This window comes from Akebia trifoliata, chromosome 4 (genome assembly GCF_017979445.1).
Source record: "Akebia trifoliata isolate Shusen 1 chromosome 4, ASM1797944v1, whole genome shotgun sequence".
In the NCBI taxonomy this organism is placed as follows: domain Eukaryota; kingdom Viridiplantae; phylum Streptophyta; class Magnoliopsida; order Ranunculales; family Lardizabalaceae; genus Akebia; species Akebia trifoliata.
Genome location: NC_141378.1, coordinates 45,134,839 through 45,156,907, shown reverse-complemented (window position 1 = coordinate 45,156,907; position 22,069 = coordinate 45,134,839). Strand labels below are relative to the sequence as shown.

At 33.9% G+C, this 22,069-nt stretch overlaps 2 protein-coding genes and 1 pseudogene across 3 annotated transcripts; 1 reads left to right on the top strand and 2 right to left on the bottom strand.

The window, feature by feature from the left end:
- Positions 1 to 1,291: 1,291 nt before the first annotated feature.
- Positions 1,292 to 3,621, bottom strand: LOC147405246 (ubiquitin-conjugating enzyme E2 28-like). The gene is made up of 4 exons (XM_086441486.1): positions 3,434 to 3,621; positions 3,165 to 3,292; positions 1,840 to 1,944; positions 1,292 to 1,605 (listed from the first exon to the last, which is right to left on the bottom strand). The coding sequence occupies exons 1-4, from the start codon at positions 3,501 to 3,503 to the stop codon at positions 1,462 to 1,464; spliced, it is 447 nt and encodes a 148-aa protein (XP_086297612.1). The 5' UTR covers positions 3,504 to 3,621; the 3' UTR covers positions 1,292 to 1,461.
- Positions 3,622 to 5,505: 1,884 nt separating this feature from the next.
- Positions 5,506 to 9,445, bottom strand: LOC147405245 (rac-like GTP-binding protein RHO1; annotated as a pseudogene). The gene is made up of 8 exons (XR_015178108.1): positions 9,288 to 9,445; positions 8,910 to 9,080; positions 8,499 to 8,586; positions 8,313 to 8,421; positions 8,150 to 8,213; positions 6,197 to 6,261; positions 6,028 to 6,093; positions 5,506 to 5,934 (listed from the first exon to the last, which is right to left on the bottom strand). The product of XR_015178108.1 is annotated as a rac-like GTP-binding protein RHO1 (transcript).
- An 11,285-nt stretch (positions 9,446 to 20,730) lies between these two features.
- LOC147405244 (myb-related protein 308-like) lies at positions 20,731 to 21,841 on the top strand. The gene is made up of 2 exons (XM_086437811.1): positions 20,731 to 21,087; positions 21,243 to 21,841. The coding sequence occupies exons 1-2, from the start codon at positions 20,825 to 20,827 to the stop codon at positions 21,688 to 21,690; spliced, it is 711 nt and encodes a 236-aa protein (XP_086293937.1). The 5' UTR covers positions 20,731 to 20,824; the 3' UTR covers positions 21,691 to 21,841.
- Positions 21,842 to 22,069: the final 228 nt, after the last annotated feature.

Here is a 22,069-nt window from a genome sequence, read left to right as displayed (position 1 = left end):
AGCCCTAACATGCTCAAATCGAGTTCAGGGCAAATAATAAGACTAGAATTTTAATATTTTTAATGAAAAAAAACTATTTTTCAAATATATAAGTATATATTTCTAATTTTCTATCCCTACACAAAGCATTGTGAAAGTTTAATGTATGATTGTTCATGGAAAGTGGGTAAAAAAATGATTTTCTTGAAAAATGTGATTTTCAAACGTATGATTGTGCACTTTCCCTAGAATTCATTTCCTTTGTAAAGCGATTTTCCACCCTAGGTGAAAAATTATCTTTCCAACCCCCACCTCAAAAGAAAATGATTTTCCCACTGATTGTTATTCTCTTGCTTACCCCAACCCCAAAACTGAAATCCGAACTCTTTTTTTTTTTTTGTTTTTTTTTTATGACATCTTTCTAGGTTTAATCGAAAGATCAAATTTGTTTTCTCTCGGAATTCATTTTCCCATGATTTTTAATTCTCTGGAGGTTCATATTCCCTTGAAAATGAATTCCATGATATAGACCATCATATGATTGCAAGGGATCGATTTATGTACAGTTGTTTATCAATTGTTTTTAGGGACACTTTTGATTTTTTATTTTTGCTGAACAAACTATTTTTTGTTTTTTAATATAAGAAAGGGTTTGAACTTAAGACCTTGAGAACATCCTCCCAACGTCTTGCCACTTATCTAAGTGATCAAATTTTTTTTTTTTTTTAGGGCCACTTATTTTAGTAGCGGAACCAAAAATGAAAGGACCAATAACCATTGCATAAATACCTTTCACAAAAATTTAAATTTTTTTATAAAAATTAATAAAAGATTTTGAAATAAAGATCAATTGGTTAAATCAATGAATTAATTACCAATTTGCCAATTCATCTCCCGTTCAACCTCAAGAGTCTATTTTCTTCAACCTTCGAATCTCATAAAAGAGATAGGATTTTTAGAGAGGTTAAAGTTGATTGGATTTTGAGGAAGAAACCCCAAAAATGTCGTTAACATATTCATATACCCAAAATTTAAAATAAAGAAAATCAAAAATCAAAATAAATTCCGTATTTATTGGAATAAATCAAACTCACCCGTCAAATATTTCCCAAATTCGAATTTAGTTTAGTATGGTTATGACTTATGAAAACTCTAAAATCCAACTTGCTAGAATTAGAATGATCCATATAACCACAAGTCCACAAAAACAACAAAAATTAAGTGTCCCATCATCCAATTATGAATTTTAAGATAACTTGATGGAAATGTAAATGTATAAGTTTAGGATTCAGCCCAGACAAGATACAAACCATGTCAAAAACAATCAGATATAGAAACTCAGATTCCAAGTTACATGCCAGCCTAGGAAGTTGTGGTGTTATTAAATAGCAAAAATAAGTACAATCTTTCTCTATAGTTCATGTAGAAATTAAACACAAGTTTTAAGTAGACAAGAGTGGTGCATCATTGGATGGTAAGGGCTCAGCCCATGGCATATTTCTGGGTCCAGCTGCGAGCTGTCCATTCGTACTTGGCTTTATCGGTCTTGTACATATGTGCAATCTCAGGTACCAAGGGATCATCTGGGTTTGGGTCAGTCAGCAGAGAACATATGGACAGCAAAACCTGCAGTATGTAACCAATGTGATATTTAAAATGAGATTGAAATGTGCATGGTAAGAGTGTAAGACTGTAAGTAGGTGTGTTTGGCTGCAATCATAACTCTATTCTGATAGAGTTTGTCAAGTGTGAACCATGTCGATCTTTTCGGAGAATACAGTTAAACCATCAAGTTTGGCTGCTTTTGTATATTATGATTGCACCCAAACACTCTCTAAGAGGAATTTGAGATATGGGGACCTTGGAAATGGTGAGTGCAGGACTCCATTGCTCCTTCAATATGTCCAAACAGATATTCCCACTATTGTTTATATTTGGATGGAAGACTTTGGTCCTGAATGCAACCTGCCAGTAGTTTTACAAGAAACAATCAAGTTCTAATATCAATAAACCTAAAATCACGATATGATCAATAAGTAGTGTTTGGGGAGCACTTTTGACGCTCAAAAAATGTTTCTGGAGTTTCCAAGGGATATTAATCAGATCGAATCCGAAAACAATTTTGGATACTAGAAAACTGATGGATACTCTAATTCAGTATTCAAATTTGATTATCTTGTCGGATTTATGATAATATATTTGCTTCAGATCTAATGTATAATATGTATAACATATTACATAATATCATGTCTAATGGAATTTGAATTTAAATTCTATCTGAATTCAAATATGATATCCAAATTTTTTTAATAATATATGATAATTCGAATAGGATTCGGATAATCGACTATCTATTGACAGACCCAAATTAACGTTTGTAAAGACCTGAGCAGTGCTTCCTACATAAGTAGTATTCGAAAATGGACAACACAGAGATGAAACTCAAATCTTGTTCTAACTTTCTACATTTGCAAAAATCTAATGGAGATCTATTTTCGTGTTATCTTAAACAAGAGAGATGAATTTAAAATTATGCATTTTTTGGAAGATAATGTTCTTTTTTTTTCACTTAATGACTAAAATATCCCATGGAACTCAAATATTGGAGATCGTGGCATAAACGGTCTTAGGAATTGTATATATCCTAAGGCAAATACTAAATTTGGGATTGAGGTATAAACCCAATAAATAGACAAAGGAAGAAAATGAATTTTCTTTATTTTTTTTCCTTGAATTCGTGCTAAGTACTAACTTAAGTATCAGAGATTCTTGAGTCTGGTACTGTACTGGTGCCCCATGAGCAATAGTAATCGAGGAGAAGATCCATCCACAACAAATCAAAACTCACTCATTAGTGATCTTGAGGTGTTACAAGATAAAGGTAAAAAAATCGTCCCCAAAGTTCATCTTAATGATTTATCCCCAATCTTTGGAACATGATGATGATGATGATGATGATGATGAAATGTTTCTAAAAAATAAATAGTACTAGTGATGAAGTCTTTAATTAAGAGAGAGAGTTTTCACAAAACAAAGTCAAATTTCCCTTAATGGATGAACATCTAAATAAGTTTGCGTGTAGAGAACATAACATAGTTTTTGGAAGAAACTGTAAATCACACACACACACACGCATCTTGTTTGTCTATGTGTGTAAAACAAAATTAAATTTAGGTGTTTGTTACCTTTGGAGGCTTGAAAGGGTAATCAGGTGGGAAATGGATGGTGACAATGAAAACACCCCCTGCGTACGGGCTATCGTTAGGACCGATGATGGTTGCTTGCCAATGAAACATGTTATCAGCCACAGGACCTATAAACCATATATTAAAATCATCGTCGATTGAACTTTATTAAACTTAATAATGCCTACAAAACCATAAACAACTTACCAAAATCTAAAAATTTTCCAAAGCTAATAATAATAAGTAGTAGTTCATTTTAATTTTCATACCTGCACTGCATGAAGTTGGTGGGTCTCTCTCCAATTCTTTCAGTTCCTTTATTATTCTCTTTGACGCCATTGTAGCTATCTCGACAATCGAAATTCTAAATATTTATTAATACGAAAACTTGAGAAGAGAATGTGACTGCTATGGAAGGCAAAATGATTTCTTACACTCCTCCAAAGGGAAGATGCATGTGGTCTATATATAATTAGAGGATGTTCTAGTTAGTGGTCTTAATAGAGAAGAGAGAGAGGACTCAATACGATTCTCAAAAGCTGGTGGTAAATGGGCACAGTATAGATTCCAGAAAAAAGAACAAAGAAAAAAAAAGTATCAAGTAAAGAATCAAATGTTTTAAATAAATAAAAAAAAACTAAAAACAATGTTCACATCAGATGAACCAAATAAAGATATACCAATTTGGTAAGAGCCACTTTATTATTTACAAACATAATTAAGCTAAGCATGAATCTCAATGATGATGAGGATGGGTTTTTCTCAAGTTACTCGAAAGTCTTTTATAGTCATCCTATTATTTGTCATCAAGAGTCTAAAGGATTCGAAGATCGATGGAGAGAAACGTAAAAAGTCAATTACGATTTTCACCAAATCCTTCACAATTTTTATGTATCATGGTCATTTCATGTAGTTTATTGTCATTATTTTCCAAAATTATCATAATTTCTTGTTCAAAATACACTCATTATATGATAGTTCACATTATTGAATCCTTTGGTACACCTTTTAATCATATTGGGAAAAATTGTTTTCTCACAGATATTCACCAATCATATGGATCCACGTGTATTGAGTGGCATCCCTTATTTACAAAACTACCCCTTAAAAGCTTGACGTGGCACCAGTCCTCTACCCACGTCCCAAAAGGAAAGATATTCGTTCTTAGCTGGAACAGGTTTTTGCTTAGAGAATTTGGCCAACTTTTATTCTTGAACTTGACGTTAGAAAGCAAACGAGATTTTGATCGGCAAATTCAAATGCACCACAGATATAGCCCATAATATTATTATTCCCACTTGGGTTTTTATCTTCTTTTTTTTTTTAATTTCAATCATTCATTTTACACCGTCAATAGTATTACGACTGAATATTTATTTGAGTCACGATATTCCGACCCAAAAATTTTCAATCGGCCGATGTGGTAAGTGCACAGAATCATAAATCTTTTTCTTCGAGATACACAAGGAAAAAAGATATACAGTTCTATGCACTTGCCACATCGACCGAGTGAAAATTTTAGAGTCAGGTTATCATTAGTCTATTTATTTATAGAGGTTACTTTGCTTGCTGAGATATCTTAAAACATTTTATGAAAATGCAAAACATACATCTCTTGAAACCATCAATACGCCACATGGTTTAGTCAATTTAGATCGTGTCACATACTATAAAAGGTGTCTCGTATGATGATGATGATCAAACATTATAATATGCCCAATCATGTCTCCACATCATGCCGCACGATAATGTGTATCGTACATCAAATTGGTTCAAATAGAAGCCCACGAACTTAGTATCTCACATGGCCGGTTAGTCAACTTTGAAGATCTCTACTGACAACTCCTTCACAAATCTTCATCTCTCACTCACTCTCTCTGCTTCTCTCACTCCATCTCACGTTGAATGAACACCGACTTGGATAGGGCGACAACTAGAACCACCTTACCATCAATTGACATTTATGTCCTTGTGTACATAGCCTCACCCTCGCTGAATCTTTGTGAGGATCATAGCCCTTAATTCCTCTTCATGTAACGAGCCACTTAATGTCAAATTTGGTGTCATAATATCCATAACCCATATAAATCGAGATAGACTTGAATGGTGAGATCATCAAGAACAATGATGATATAAGCATATACTACTTATTATCTTTAAAAACAATAAGTGATTAGTGTTTAAACAAAGAACTTGTAAGGAAAACAAAACAATAGAGATAAGACGGACCATGTGGGAACCAATGCAACCTATTTGCCAGTTTAAAGGACTGTATCCACACATTCAAGCATAAAAAAGCGCATTAGAACAAAAATGAGGTGTAGACAAGCCTTTTGCAGTATTTTAAATAGGGGTATCAAATACGAGTCTCATTAATCATATCCATGAAAATAATTTTTCAGAAAAAGATCTTCTGCGGATCTGGTTAATACATTTGGTTCGTTCATGAGAGATTCTAAATCCAAACAAAGAGTGTACACATGATAAATGCAAATCATGAATTACAAATCACAACAAGATCTAGAAAGCAAGAAACAGACCATCAGTTGAGACTCTACACCAAGCAAGGCCTGCTGCTTCCTCAAGAGAACAATAGATAAGATGACAGGAAGACACTGCATGTCTGTCTGGTAGGACATGTTTCCTTTCACATCTTTTCTTTCTTTCCTTACAATATGGAGCAGCTTTTGTGTGCCTTACTCTTCTTCTTCTTTAGCTTGGGCGGCTGGAGCACCACTTTAATAGCAGCATCAAATACTGCCTTCACGTTCTGCAATTACACAAGAGTTCACAAACACTGTCAACAAAGGCTGCAACACCTCCATAATAAACGATCACTAGGAGAAACAGACAGCATAGATACCTGCTGTGTCTTTGAACTGCACTCGATGTAATAAGGAGCTCCAATTACTTTCCTCAACTCTTCCCCCTTCAAATAAAACAAAAGCCAGATTAGACTACTTTTAAAAAGTTGGGAGATAAAACTGGCTGAAAGATCTTCAACGTAGAACACAGGAAAGCTGCTGACATACCTGAGCCGTAGTAATTGGCACAGCCCCGGGATGGTCTATAAAGAACTGCTTATCATCCCGAAGATCTGCAAGCACATAAATAGAGTGTCATCAAAAACAGATTTAACGGATATTTTTTAATGGTGGAGAAGAACCCCAAGATCATATCTATTTTATTAGGACACATTGGAATAAAAAAAAAGGATCTATGCAGATGCATAAATAACTCAAATGGAAATGTAATAGAACTTGAAAGTAGTTACACTGTCAACTTTCAGATTTCAAGATAAAATAACCAAGAACTCAAATTGTGGAAACACAACCAGATACAAGACAAAAAGAGAGGCATGCACAGGACAACTTAAAGATAAAAAAACAGCAAGTAAATGACACATGGCTCCTGTGCATAAGTTGGAAATAAAACTTTAAGTGTGGTGTTTTTAATATGCTGTCAGTTTAGTCCCATATTGCTTACAAGTTACTAGTGGCATAGTTCCTCTATATAAATGAGTGGTCTCTTTGCACAATAAAACATTTATTTTTCTTAACATGGTATCAGAATACTTGCTCATAATATGATCAAGCTCTGAGTTTCCTACTCCACACTTCTCTGGGGTGGGCGACGAAGATGCTGCCCACAGGGCTAAAACTTCTTTTCTATATTTTCTTTGAGCATTTTCTATGCAATAAAACTAGTGTAACCACATTCACCTAGAGAAAGCCGAAGGATATCTACAAACCAAATTGACTTTGATTCCACTAACCAGGGGAAGACTCATCTACAAAAATTTTGACAGTAAAAGAAAAAAAAGAAGATTCCTACTAGCGATGATCACCACAATGGAAGTAAATACAGATACACAATGCCTTAACAATTTATAGAAAGTAGCTAAAATGGCATAAATAGCACGTGGCTGGCAGTATTAAACACAGTGGTGGAAATAAGCTTTCCCGCTTCCATAATTTTGGCAAGAAATTTTTAATGGATGTGTTCTGATACTTGCAGAATTAATTCCTAATCACTGTGACAACACAGGTCTCCAATTATAACTAGTTCCAAGTAAAAGAACAGAGAAGCTTTTGAATGGAATTATGGCATATCTCAACCGAGTTCTTTTATTTGGAAAACAAATGTAATAGAGATAAAAAAGGGCAAAACTTACATAGAAAGAATGGAGAGGGATCTTCTTACCATAAAAAGAAGAAAAAAAAAAGGAAATTACAAAATTGAAAAACAAAGTCTCTCCATTTAATGAACAAAATCTTCAAATCAAATGCCTCATAACCTTCACTGTGAGAATGATCCTCTAAATATGTGTATCTTTGCATTAAAAAAAATCTACAATTATGTTACTTCCAAAAACACCAACCAAAGTCAAAGCAAGATAGCATCGAAAGAATCCTGCCACACGGGCCATCCTATGTTTCTAAGATGGTCCACCTGGGGAATTTATCAAGAATAGCAATCCACAAAAGCAATGCTACATTGGAAGGGATGTGTTTTTCCCAAAACCATCTATACTGTGAAGCAACACAGTATCACTATCACTAGATGATTATCAGGATTCGAAAATAACCTAATAGAAATAACATAAGGAGAATTGTTTGGTAAAGGTCCCTCCCATATCATTCTCTATCCCCCCCAACTGAGATGAGCATTCATCCTTAAGATATCCCACAACAACCATCCCCAATCCTGGACACTTCTTAGGTTCAGATCCCATACAACATTTTCCTCTTCTCGCCCAACCACTACCATAAGTTTCTTTTCTTCTGGCTAAGGAGAAAATAGTTGGACGACACGTTAAGAGGACAATCACCAATCACCACACCACATTAGTCCAAAACCTAATTAGACCAAATAAGGCCCAAACTTGAATTGCAGATGCAACAGGATCCTCAAAAATTCAAATAGTATTATAGACCGGGAATAACATGACAATGTAATCAAATGGAGATGAGAGAAAATCTAACCAAGCTTTGTTCCAACAAGAACTATTGGAACACCAGGTGCATAATGCCTTAGTTCAGGAATCCACTGCAATAAAACATGAACAAGTTAGTAACAAGACTTAAGTAATAAATTGTTAGAAATTACATAAAGGATGATGCTCCAAAAAAAAAGCCAAGACTTCACCTTCTTGGCAACATTTTCATAGCTGGCCTTGCTAATGAGAGAGAATGCGAGAAGGAAAACATCTGCCCACGATAACTCAAAGGTCTTAATCTATTGTAATCCTCCTGGCCTGTTTCAAGTAATAATCAAATCAGACCCACAAAGAAACCAAAACAAGAAGAAAAATGAAAGAGATGTTAACATTACCAGCAGTATCCCATAAACCTAGGTTAACAGTGTTCCCATCCACGACCACATTCGCACTGAAATTGTCAAATACGGTCGGAACATAGTCCTGTGTTTCATCACCTTGGTCATTACATAATCCAAAACAAAAAAGAAACCCTAAAAATTGGAACTTTTTTCTTTACTTCTGTTTTTCACCCAAGTCTCAAAACAAACAACACAAAAAATCAAAACTTTCACCCCAAATCGAATTACATTGGTTTGTTTTTAATCTGCACTATATTCCCATAATAAATCTGGCAGAAATGATTATAAAAAAATAAAAATAAAAAAGTGGAATATTTTTAACCCAAAAAAATGCATCAAATTGGACGTAGAGACGAATCAAAATTCCTAATTTGCAGAAATCAAGCAAAAAGGAAAGAAACTCACAGTCGGAAATGTGTTGCTTGTGTAGGAAATCAACATGCAAGTTTTACCGACAGCACCATCCCCAACAGTAACGCACTTTATAAACCTAGAAGCGCTCATTTCCTCTCACAAAAACTAAGAGGACCCTGATCCGATTTCTTCTTCTTCCTCCTCCTCAATTCAATTATACATCTGTTGGATGAAGAAGAAACCTCTTTAAAATCAACAAATTCCAAACTTTAATAGAGCAAAAACATGGGAGAAACAACAATTCTGCATAGAAACACAAAAAACCCTAACCCTAGACCTAGAGAGAAACACAGTAGTTTTGGTAGAGAGAGAGAGGATCTGCTTGGTGGGGTGGCATGCAATGGAGTTGAGAGAGAGAGAGAGACGCACATTGGAATGTGCCGAGAAACAATGCGGATGAAACGTTCGCTGACTGATCCCCCGCCCAAATCTCGCCTCCACACACACACACACACACACACACACAACACACAGCCAAAACCACCGAAAAATCTCACTTTTACTTTTATTTTTTATTATTGTTTTTTATTTTGGAAGTTGGAACTTATATAAACCATACCAGACACCGCTTGAGTAATTTTGAGAACCCCAACCCAAACTATAATGATACCCTTGTATTTCAAACTAATGTTGCATCCTTTGACTTTGGCCTTTTATGAGAGATTAATGAAAAGGAAAATGCTTAATTAACATTAAAATTGATATTGATTCTCACATTGCTGATGTGGATGTAGTATGTATGGAATTATAATGTTTTCGACATGAGATACAAATGAAAAGCATCTATGGCTATGTGCACACCTTCACATCAACAATGTGAAAATCAATGTCAATTTTAATGTTACTCTAACACGACTAATGAAAAATAGGTGAATTGTCCACACCTTCAACCTTTGACTTTTTTGTTATAGGGTAAGTGAGTTCATTAGGTAAATTGTAGGGGAGATAAGTGTAATTGTCAAAACGTTGGGGGATCCACATAAAATTATGTTAAATCACATGAGGTGAAAGTGTAATTTATCCTTTCTATAATTAAAAAATACCATCGTGAACTTTTGAGGTACTTTTTGACCATTATCTGCAACCTAAAGATTTTATCTACTTCATCTATCGAATCTCATGAACAAGATAGGGGTTTGTGGATGGTTGGAGACGATAGGTCATGAAAAGAAAACTAAGAATTTTAACAAAATCGTTGAAAAAAAATCAAGAATTTTAACTAAGAGATTGAAGATGATGAGTTGAAGACAAGCTTAAAGAGATTCAATAGACTATAAAGAAAAATCATCTTTTAAGAGTTGAAGATAATGGACTTTTAAAAAAAAGGAAAATCAATATGTTCTAGTCAATTTATGTTGGTCTCTCATGCAAGTTGAAGTCAAGGATACATCATAGTTTGAAAAAAATAGAGACATATCTCTAATTTTCACCAAAACCCAAAGGGGGTTTAGTCCTAATTAGAAGTTTTAATGAGATGTTTTGATTCTGGTTCCGTTAAATTTCTTGATTATTAAATTAAAAGAACCAAAAGTGTAACTATCAAAAATATTCTCAAATCTTATCAATTTCAATTTTCAATCAATTTTGTGAAGGGTAAAAATCTACAAGCCCTAAGATGATAATAAATGTTACTTAGGGATACACTAAGGTTGCTTGTAATAAGATTGTATCAAACTTAAAGATCAGTGAAAGATGGCTTCGAAGTCAGTGAGGGGATGACAAAACTTAAAAGCATAAGGTCGGGGGAAAATACTCTCGAACGGTGTGCCTCCATAGATTCCATCAAATCCTTGATTTATAGAGATTTGAGTGTATATTTAGATGGATTTCATTAATAAAAGGCTATTAAGGAGAGGAATTCTAAAAGAGAGAAATCCCAATTAAATAAGTTATTCGATGGGGATAAGGATGGAGATAGAAACATAAAATCTCATTCTCTATAAAAGGGTCGAATCCATGCCATGTAAAAGTACACAAATTCTTTGCACTGAAACTCTACAAAACTTGTCACATGACTAACTTAGGCATCTGAGGCTTTGTTGTGTAAGAACACTTAGGAGGACGCACAAGAGTAATGGAGAATCAACAATGTGATTGCGGATCTCGAGGTAGTGTAAGATTTTTGTATCTACAAGTTTTTTTTTCATGATTCTATTCTATTCCAATAAATAAATAAATAAAAGATTCGGAATTGAGTTTTTGATCCCGATTATAGTTAAATGGTTACCCATGACACCCTTAACCCCGAGTTCTCGCGTTGTGTTTTTTACATTTTTTTTTTCTTCTTTATATAAAAAATAAAATAAAAGGAAAAAAAAAAGAGTGATTTTTTAGTGTGGCACACATAATTCAAAGATGGGTTTTAGGAATAATTCAAAAAGAGAAAGTTTCCAAAAGGGTCGCATAAAAGTTGATAAAATTGACAAAGCGTCAAATAAATTAAGATTAAAAATTATTTTTGAAGTATAAAAATGTAATAAATACGTCTTTCGTATATTCCATGTGTGTGACCGTCGGATTAATCTCACCCAGGGGCACCCACGATAAGCCAGAAAAAAAAATGTATTTCGTATATTAAATGATAATATAACACTTAAGAAATTAGAATGTTAAAATCATCTATTAAATCATGTTTAATCATGATTTTTTTTAAAGAAAAAAAAAATCAAAGATTTTGTTAGAATTTTGATGTTTTTTTTTATAGAAAAAATCACGATTTTATAGACAACTATTAAAATCATCATTGAACCAGTACTGTTTTTTTATATATAAAGAAAGTCACAGATTTTTGTCACAATAGTGGCACATACTTCCCCAAAAATGACCAGTGACCATAACTGACATAAAAGTATAGACACGTAATCTGAGCATAAAACTTTTTGTCACACTTACGTCGTATCTGTTGCTAATGCCAAACATTGAACATGGCATATTTTTGTCCTGTGGTCCCCTGTCTTACCTCTCTTTACATGGAAAAAAAATCGACTTGATTGATGATTTTTGGTTTATAGCCATTTGAAGGGAGGATATTATATTATTTGAACATATTTTGAGGATTGAATTTTAATTGTACAAAATCTTTTGAAAAGAATTTCTATTTTTTTGTAATAATCTCGATGATCACAAAGTTAATAGTAAGTCGAATATGGAGAGAAAATAGAGGTATCAAAGAATAATTCAAAGAAATAGATTGACAATGCAATTTAAGGCTCCATCAAATATTTCTATTAAAACAAAATTAAGACCCCCTAACAATAAAATTTACAATTGCACAAAGAGTTCCGGGAAAATTATTTTTAGGAAAAAAAAAATAGAATTGCTATTGGCACACCCCCCAACTTTTATTTATTACATCCCAATTAAAAATAAAGAGAGACCCCCCCCCCCCTTCCCTTCTGACACATGCTCCCCCAGTGCCTCCATCACAGAATCACCCCAGTGCCTCCATCATAGAATCATAGATCATTTGCTTTGGAATATACAAGAAAAGATTTATGATTATGTGTATCCCGAGATAAATGATCTATGATTTTGTGATGGGGACGTAAGGGGTTGTGTGTTAAAAGGAGATTTTAGAAAATCATCATTCATAAAGAAAATAAGTAAATGATTGAGAATAAATAAAAATTGGGGTGCTAATAGGAGCTCTCTCTTTTTTCGTTAGATTTTTTAGTTTAAGATTTTTTATGAGCCCAATCATAATTTGTAAACAAGTATTAAAATTGTTTGTACAAATGATATAATGTTGAGATAATAATTTGAGCCAAACTTTTGTAATGATTGAATGGTGTGTTTTAATCTTTAATTGTGTGTGATAAATAATTTAAGAAATTGGGCTGTAATAAGTAAAATTTGGAGTGCCAATAATGAGAAGAAAACTTGGAGGTGTATGTTTTAGGAAACACCTGGGGTGACATTGGATGTACTGTGATTTTTTCATTTTTGACGTGGAGGTGTGCACATAACCGTAGATGATGTTTTCCTCGAGATAATTCCAATGTCACCCCAGCATGACTCTTTAGGAAATGAGGATAATTGCGTCGCGAGACCTTCACAACAAAATCATTTAGTTTTGGGCCGATATTATCAGGCTTAGCCCATGACATGGGCATCGCACCTATTGAATACTTTGCATTGAGTTTTGGGGGCTTGGCCCATCAAATTGGAATACTTTGCATACATTTAGTTTTGCCACGCGGACTTCTCTAACCTCACCACAGAGAACATAGGGTCAAGATGGGAGAAAAAAAAAACCGTTTCCTAGGGATAAATACACATCATTTTACTTGTGGAAGCCATATGAATATTTTTCCCATCTCAGCTGTCTGTTTGATGGAGAGCCTCGAAAGCTAGTTTTTTTTCTCTTATCCATACTTGTGGAAAGGCCCATGATCGTATAGGGCTTTTATCGATCGAAGAAGTAGCCCAGACAGAGAAATACTTTGAATCAATTGAGTTGTGCCACCACACTCACACTCACAAAATATGATACCTTGTTTCACTTCGTGAAAACTGGAAAATTGGACGAGCCAAAGCCCATGAATTTTAGAAACTAAAATTTGAGTAACTTTGTGAAGTTCCCTCATCAAATCTTAGAGTCATCAAATTTCTCCCATCTTCCATTAATTTGACAGTTTCAACCCGTCGGAAGAAAAAATTCACATTGTGTTCATCAGTTCGCTTGGTTTGAATTTGTGTTCGTGGTTTGCCATTCTGGGATGAACCCTATTTGTAGGTTTAAGTAGAAAAAATTCAAGTAAACTACAAATTACAAGTACAATTATAATGTTAAAAAATTCTAAGTTAAATAGATACAAATTGATATAATAATTCAAGTTCTAAATATAAACAATGAAATATATCTAATAAATTGATTTGGTTCAACGAACCAATTAAAAATTGTTGCAAACCAGCATACTTTGGTTCGTCGAACCAACATGCTTTGGTTCACTGATCCCAATCAAAATTCGTTGTGTTCTTGGTGTTTCACTTGATTTTACAAAGTCAATAGCACTATCAAATTGGGTAACATAACTCACACTCATTGAGATAGGCCCATTAATGGAGTCATGATGAATGCACAGGGCTCTGGTACACAGTTAGGTACACGGCTGACATGGTAAGGACACATAATCATAGATCTTTTTCATGGAGATACATAGAAAAAAGATGTGTGATTTTGTGCCCTTGCCATGTCAGCCTCACCCATCTGCGTGTATTCATCATTATTCATATAAAAATAAAAAGTACAGATGGTCCTTGTGTGCCACATGTATGCTCACAACTTTGGTGTATTTAACTTGATGGGGGTCAGTTCCTAGACCTTCTCAAACATGTGAAACATGATGTATGGGGTTGGGACACCCAGCCACAACTTCTAAACTACCATTGGACAAGCTTAAGGAAGAAGGAAGATTACCTTTTAAGAGAAGGGACAACTCCCACATGTCGTCTTCTTTTTCTTTACCTAACTAAGTACATGATGCCATTGCCATACATTAAGCTTTCATTAATTTCCTTCTCTGTATGTATGTGTGAACTCGTTGGGGCCACAACAAAGACAACTGTGTCAATCACTAAGCTTTAAACAACTTAAAATAAGACAACCATAAATGAGGGATGAGCTTGGTAGCACTATAGGATTCTTATTTAGGCGTGTTCAATGAGAGTGACACACAAAATATGTTCCTCCACACAGTGTCAATCAATGGGTACGTATCACGCCAAACGAGATGAATAATCGTGCTATAGTACTTATCCATAGAGCCACTCCTTAAAGATCACAATCATGCAATGAACACATTATTGCGTGTTTTAATTGCATTTATGCATAATGGTATTCATTGGCCAGTCGATGTGGGCCACGGGCCACACACTGACAGCGTGCATGGACGCCACAAAGAGTGATCCTATTGAGAGTAAGAATTGAGGAGAAAAGAATTGGTGTTATATTCATGGTTTCAAAACTCGTCCGAGACTGGGACATATCGCTTGAGTCGTCTTGGTATCACCCAGCAATGACATAGACAAGTCATTGTATCAGACAAGATTTAAAATCCATGTTCATTTTTCTCATCTATGAACAAGACATCTCAAGCGTACTGAAAAACTCGTTTGTGACGACTCAGTCTCGTTCTCGGATGAGACAACATGTCAAAACGAATTTTAAAACCATGGTTTTATTAGAAGTGTGCAACAAACCAATTTAATTTATTTTTTTTATTTATGAAATTAAACACCTATGAGATCATTAAACAAACATATGTGAATCCCTTTCTCTCTCCCTTGGATTGTTGAGGAGTTGAGGTATTCTATCTTACAACATAGAAATCTAATGGATGTACGTTATCATGAGTGCTCTAATAACATTGACATAGACAAGTGATTGGGTCTTTTTACACTACTAGAAAGGAGACTTATACCGATGGTTGAATGAGGAAACATTAGAACTTCTTGATGTTTTCTTAGTGAAATCTAACAAGGTAGAGAGTTTTGAAAATGTGATTTCAAATTTTAAAATCAATCAAATTTGATTATTCTACCTATCCAGTTTATACTATATATTTTCTGAATAAACGCAGAGCACAGTTCAATTAGAGTCAAACAATCACAAGGTTAGTGTGAGCAATTTTTCAAGTTGCTCACTCCTCAAGATTCGTACCACATTTAATGCCTTCTTCTCCAATGATATTGATGATTTCCGTTCTTCTCTGATGACATGGATGAGTCTTAAGGGGTGTTTTGTTCAGATTCTAGAATTTGATTCTCACTCATAATTAATAACAATAGTAGTAATAATAACAACAATCCTAGTAGTAGTGGTAGTAGTAGTAAAACTAATAATGCCCCTTAAACATATAATTCACTTAAAAATTAATAAAAATTGACCTAAATGCCCTCTTTTTTCAATCTTTTTTCAAAATACTGCGATTTTTTCTCTCTCAAAAATCTATTTTCTTTAGTCTCTGGGACAAATATTTTTGCTCTCATTTCCAACTCAAGATGTGCAATTAGATAATTTTTTCCATAATGTCACTTTTCATAAACAATGTTAGCCAAACAAGATTTTGGATTTTAGAAATTAATTTTTATAATCAATTTTGATGATCCATACTCAAAATCAAGAATCAAGTTCTACAATCCAAACCAAATGCCCCCTTAATCATCTTCTCCGGTGGCTTAAGTTATTGAGACATTGGTGAGGTAAGTGCCTATGAGGCTCTGACAATCAAATTAGGGATCCAATAAGTTGCCAATTAAGAAAAAAGTAGAGAAAATAAGATAAATAATTTAGAATTCGATCCCCTAAGTGGAAAAGTTTCACTTTTTATAAACTTGGGGCAGAAATTTCTACCCATGAGGGCTGAGGATTTGACCTCTTCTATTTAGAGTCAAACTCTTACCACCTTGGGTAGATGGTTTGGCCTTTTCATAGGGTTGAGCTCTCTATCCATAGGGGTAGAGGGTTCTGCATCTTAATTAGCAAATCTTGAGGATTTTTTGTGATCTCAAAGGTTTTCTATTTTTGACTCTAGCAGTTAGAACATACATTTTGATCAGTTTTTTTTTTATACAAAGAAAACAGAGGCAATCAAATCAATAAAACAAATCGAAAAAAAGAAAAACAAGATGCATTCACATAGAAACACAAAGATTTTACGTGGTTCCCTCAAGATTTAGGTACGTCAACAAATCACACCATTTCCACTATGAAAAGAAAAACTAGCAGTTACAGATTATACACTTCCACCAGAAAGAGAAAAATTATACTCAAAGGAAAACCTAACTAGGGTTTACATAATACCAATGACCAATACTCCTTCATGGCCAGTACCATCAGGCTCCACAAATAATAACAATTTTAGCTCAAAAGATATAGAGGTGCCCAATTAAATGATAGGTCAAAACCCTACAAATGTGCCCTGTGTAACACTATGCGCTCTATGAATAGTTGTAAGTGTCTATAGACCAAACTTTAAATTGAAAAAAAGAAGTAACAACATTTAGGAAAATGTAGGAATAACTCCAACAGGCAATGAACTAAGCCAAAGTCGACTGAGATGTTGTTTGGACTATTTAAAAAAAGTCAATTATAGTCTCAATTAACAGAAATATTCAAGTTAAAAATCCTAAAAGAACAAAAGAAATATCCAAAAGAATATTGTTGGAGAAAGTAGTTAATTCCCAATTAGAAGAAATATTCATGTTGAAGATTCTAAAATAACAAGAGTAAGAGACCAAAAAGAAAGTAGATGGATGTATTGATCAAAGCAAATATGATCTCACTCTCAATAACAAGTGACTTGGCTACGAACTTAGTGGAATGGAGGAACAATATTAAAATTTGTTTACCTGACCAAAGACTTTGGGATAAGACTTTTTTGCTCTTATTTTTGTTATTGTCTACCTAAGACTCATCTTATTCTAACATAGAAAGATCGTGTACGTCATCTACACATCATAAATTTTGAAGTTGACTACATATGCGATTTCACCATGCAGCTATGCCTCCAATGAAGGAGGAAAAAAAAAAACAAGTAGGCCAATTACAAGTTCAACATTTTCTAATGGAAAAATGACCACTGTTGAAGGATGGAATGCACATGATATATAAATTATTTGTGCAAAAATATAAATGTCTTTATAGTAATCAGGAACACAAGTGGTGGTTTTTAAAATTACATAGTAGAGTTTTACTTACAAGTCGTATTATTTGATGTGCTTTGCTTAGATCTCTTCCATTGAACGGAAGTGTTTTATTCAAACTAGATATTCTAACTAGAAAGTCTTCACTCGGTCAATACTCGGCTGACGTGTTATGGACATAGAACCATATATATGTTTCCTCATAATACACAAATGCACATCTCTTATGGGGATTTTCATTTATGTATCCCGAGGAAATAAATATATGGTTCCATGTCCATAACACATCAGCTGAGTATTGACCAAGTGAAGACTTTCTAGTTAGAAAAGCATTATTCTTCCTTAAAATTATGATAAACCTTCAAATCTCTTACATAACTCTTCTTGGAGGAAGAAACGAAGTAGATAAGAGTAGGTGCAACATTTCTGTCATACTTACTATAGGTAACTATTTATTGAAGAGTACCGATTTTGTTACTTGATCTGACAGGTAACTCAAAAACTCACTGGCAGTAGGTTTTTTCCTGGGGATGCACAACTGCACATGTTTTACGGGGACGTGCAGTTGGGTATCCTGAGAGAGAAAAAATCAACAATTCTTGCAGAGTTTGCGTCAATTGAGTTGCCCCGTTATGTTGAGTTACAAAATCATTACATTTTATTAAAATGTACTATAATGTTTTTTATATCATAGAAAACTAGATAATGATTTTTAGAAAAATCATTGTTGTAAATGTTTAAATCGATCCAAGTTTACCTAAAACTGTCTTCTTTTGTAGATAATGATAATGGCTTATAAGAAAATTTGTCATCCTTTATATATTAAGTATGATGACGGCTCGTTGAAAAACCATCTATCTTAGTTTTTCGAAAAGATGTCAATTTTGTTTTCCTCAAAATAATCGTCATTAAAGCTAAAAGATGATGGCTTTTATTCATCATCTTATACCATTATTGTAGTAGTGATTACAAAACTCAATAGTAAACTTGGATGAGTCAAATAAAATTATAAACTTTATAAAATAGTTTTAAATATTTAAAAATAAAGAAAAAAAAATTATTTTTCTATTTTCCGTTCAAAAAAATTATATTGCCTAATAAATCCATCGAGTTTCTAACACTTCTTTTTCAAGTTAACTAGGTTGATTTTCCATGGAGTTTCAGGGGCAACTCATACCCTGAAAACCTAATCAATTCGATTTGACTCGACCAAGTTCCAAGTTGACTTGACAGATTTTACTTAAGGACTCTTCATCAACATGATTGTTAGGATCGAGAAAAATGAAAATTTCCTTGAGATCAGCTTTGATAAACCTTTTTCTAAGGATACATTTTTCTTGGGAATCCCTAACATCCCAACCGTGGGTTGTGATTAGCATTTTCCTACTTAAAACTTTGCGTGAGATGCACAAAGGAGATCAACATCTACTTAGTTAGAAGGGTCATGATGAATGCCCGCGGTCTTGGTATGCAGTTGGGTACATGGCTGACATGGCAAGTGCACAGAATCATAGATTGTTTTCGGGATACAAAGGAAAAAAGATGTGTGGTTAATTTTGTACCCTTGCCACATCAGCCACATGCCAAGAACGCATCCATTCATCATTATTCTAGTTAGAATGCTAAATAATTCAAAGCCTTGGTAATCTCTCTTATTTTCTTTTTGTTTGGAAAAAGCATAAAAAGAGCACTACTTTAAAAAAAAGTACAAAAATAACTGAGTTGATTTAAGGGTTTGGGATCACTATCGTTTTTCTGTGAATGGTGGACACATGAGAGAGAGAGAGAGAGAGAGAGAGTAGTTTGGAAGGTCTGTCCTATGTGTGACAAGCAAGAGCATGCAACAACACATAAATGTGAACCAAACTTCCCCCCTCGCTACCCAAACTTGAACCACAAGGTTTAAAAGAAGAAAAAGTAGAAAGTGAACCAAAAATCACACTTCGCAAACACTACATTTGTTTCTATCCTCTTTTCTTTAACACCAACACCTTCTTCTGTTCCTTCTTTTCTTCTAATAAATCCCCTTCTCCCCCTCACTCTTATAGAGAATACAACACAGATAAAGAAACACAACTTTTGCCCACAAGAGCTAATTAATTTACAAAAAAACAAAATTAACTTAACAATTAATAGTACTAGATATTTTTCTTTATTCATAAAATGGTTAATGATTGGAAGGTTCAACCGTGTGGATCCAAGACACATGTCAAAAGTGAGAGGACTCAATTAGGTAAAACTATTGAAGTTCATGACAGTAATTAAAGCTTGATGAATAGAAAGAGAAGACCACTGACTTTATTCTTGGGTTGAATTGAATTCATAAAACAACAAAGAAAATTTTAAATTAAAATTAACTATAGCTTAAATAAATATTTTTAGACACCCCCTAATTCAATACTTATACAAGATAATTAGTCACCGGTCCTACGTCAGTATATTTAATCTTGAGATATTTACAAAAGAGTGATCAACATTTGACGAATTTAGGATTATGGTTCACTGTCCATTTTAATTACCAAAATGTGAACGATAACAAATTCGAATATTTTTAAATTGACTAATTGAAAATAGTTGCTTTAAACCTACGAAATAGGCACTTTAAAATTGTTGAATTCATTACCGTTCTGAATTATTTTTTAACGGAAACATGATCATTCACGTTTTGGTATTTAAAATGAACAGTAAGCCAAAATTGTAAATAGCTCATTTTCAACTCAATTCACCCTTTAATCTTTTGATTTAACTTCTTCTTCTACAAACTTCTGGGGATTCATGAAATATATTTTGGGTATCACTAGTCAAGACTATATTTGATAACGAGGTGAGTTGATCTGAGAGTAGGTTTCCAACTTTGATATGTCACAAGGAGGAAAAAAAAAAGGCCACTTGCCACTTTTCTCAACCAAACAACATAATATAATTAATCAACCCTCGTGCATGTGCATTGACTAAACTTACATATTGCGTTTAGGAAAATTTTGTGGGTCCAACTTATTAAATTTATTTCCTTTATTCAAATTAAGTACTTTTTCACCTACCTAAAGGTTACTTATTTTATTGTGGTGTTCATATCATCAACACAACCCCCTCCATGTGGTACCCTATAAACCTTTTTTCTTACCTACTCATATCTAGAAGCAATAAAGGCCATATTTCCTTCTCTTTCCTTAGTCAAAATTCTATAAATACACATTACAAGGCCGTGCCGTATTGCACCAACAACAACAACTACCACTACCACCTACCATTGATACAACATGGGTAGGTCTCCTTGTTGTGAGAAAGCTCATACTAACAAGGGAGCATGGACCAAAGAAGAAGATGGTCGGCTAATAACATACATCCGAGCACATGGTGAAGGGGGCTGGCGGTCCCTTCCAAAGGCTGCCGGCCTTCTTCGATGTGGCAAGAGCTGTAGGCTTAGATGGATCAATTACTTACGCCCCGACCTCAAACGTGGCAATTTCACTGTCGAAGAAGATGACCTAATCATCAAACTACATAGCTTACTCGGTAACAAGTAATTAATCTCATCTTGATATCCTACGAAACATTAAAATTTTCTACTAAAACGGCACGAACCTTCAATCCATGACCTCAATTATATTCTTAATTCAATTAGAATTTCTCAAAAAGTTTGTTGTAGTTTTAATGGTTTCTTTTTTTTGGTTATAGATGGTCACTTATAGCTGGGAGATTACCGGGAAGAACTGATAATGAGATAAAGAATTACTGGAATTCCCATATAAGGAGGAAATTATTGGGCCAAGGAATCGACCCAGGGACACATCAACCGTTAAATGAATCCATATCGAATATCACAACGATCTCTTTTGCTGCTGTTACTAAGGAAGAAGAGAAGATTAATGGTGGGTTCGTGTGCAAAGAAGGAAAGATTCAAAGCAAAGAACGGTGTCCAGACTTGAATCTTGAGCTTCAAATTAGCCCTCCTTTTCAATACCTACAAGAGCCAATGAAGAGTGGAGAGAGAAGAAGTCATTGTTTTTCTTGCAGGTTGGGTTTGCAGAATAGTAAGGATTGTATTTGTAGTAATAAGAGCAGTAGTCATTTCTCAGGCTTCAAGACAGGAATTTTGGATTATAGAAGCATTGAGATGAAATAATAGTGATGGGGTTTTGATAATTTAGTACAATTGAATGGAGAGAGAAAAGAAAGATAATGTTATTATATGTTAATCTCTCTAATTTTCTCTTATTCTTCTTCTTCTTCTGTATAATTATCAGCACATAAATTCAATATTATCTAATTAAATTCTCTTAGAAATTTTATAGAAATCTTTGACCGTTAATTAACCTGGTATTGCAAATGAGTAGTTTCACTTTAATCTTTAATTATTAGATGCTGGAGATGAAGTGAGACTGGGATAAAGAGAAATCTGCTTCTCTCTTTCTTCTTCTTTTTTTTGATTGATATGTATGTATCTTCTTCTTCTTCTTCTTAATTAGTTCAAATTAAATATAGAGATGATTTCTAGACTATTA

What these genes read in the sequence shown, in the direction of transcription:
- LOC147405246 (XM_086441486.1), bottom strand. Translation starts at nt 3,503, where the DNA reads ATGGCGTCAAAGAGAATAATAAAGGAACTGAAAGAATTGGAGAGAGAC. An exon ending in ACCAACTTCATGCAGTGCAG is followed by an intron (nt 3,293 to 3,433) that starts GTATGAAAATTA and finishes TATGGTTTATAG; the next exon opens with GTCCTGTGGCTGATAACATG. An exon ending in CTGCACTCACCATTTCCAAG is followed by an intron (nt 1,606 to 1,839) that starts GTCCCCATATCT and finishes TACATACTGCAG; the next exon opens with GTTTTGCTGTCCATATGTTC.
- LOC147405244 (XM_086437811.1), top strand. Translation starts at nt 20,825, where the DNA reads ATGGGTAGGTCTCCTTGTTGTGAGAAAGCTCATACTAACAAGGGAGCA. An exon ending in CATAGCTTACTCGGTAACAA is followed by an intron (nt 21,088 to 21,242) that starts GTAATTAATCTC and finishes TTTTGGTTATAG; the next exon opens with ATGGTCACTTATAGCTGGGA.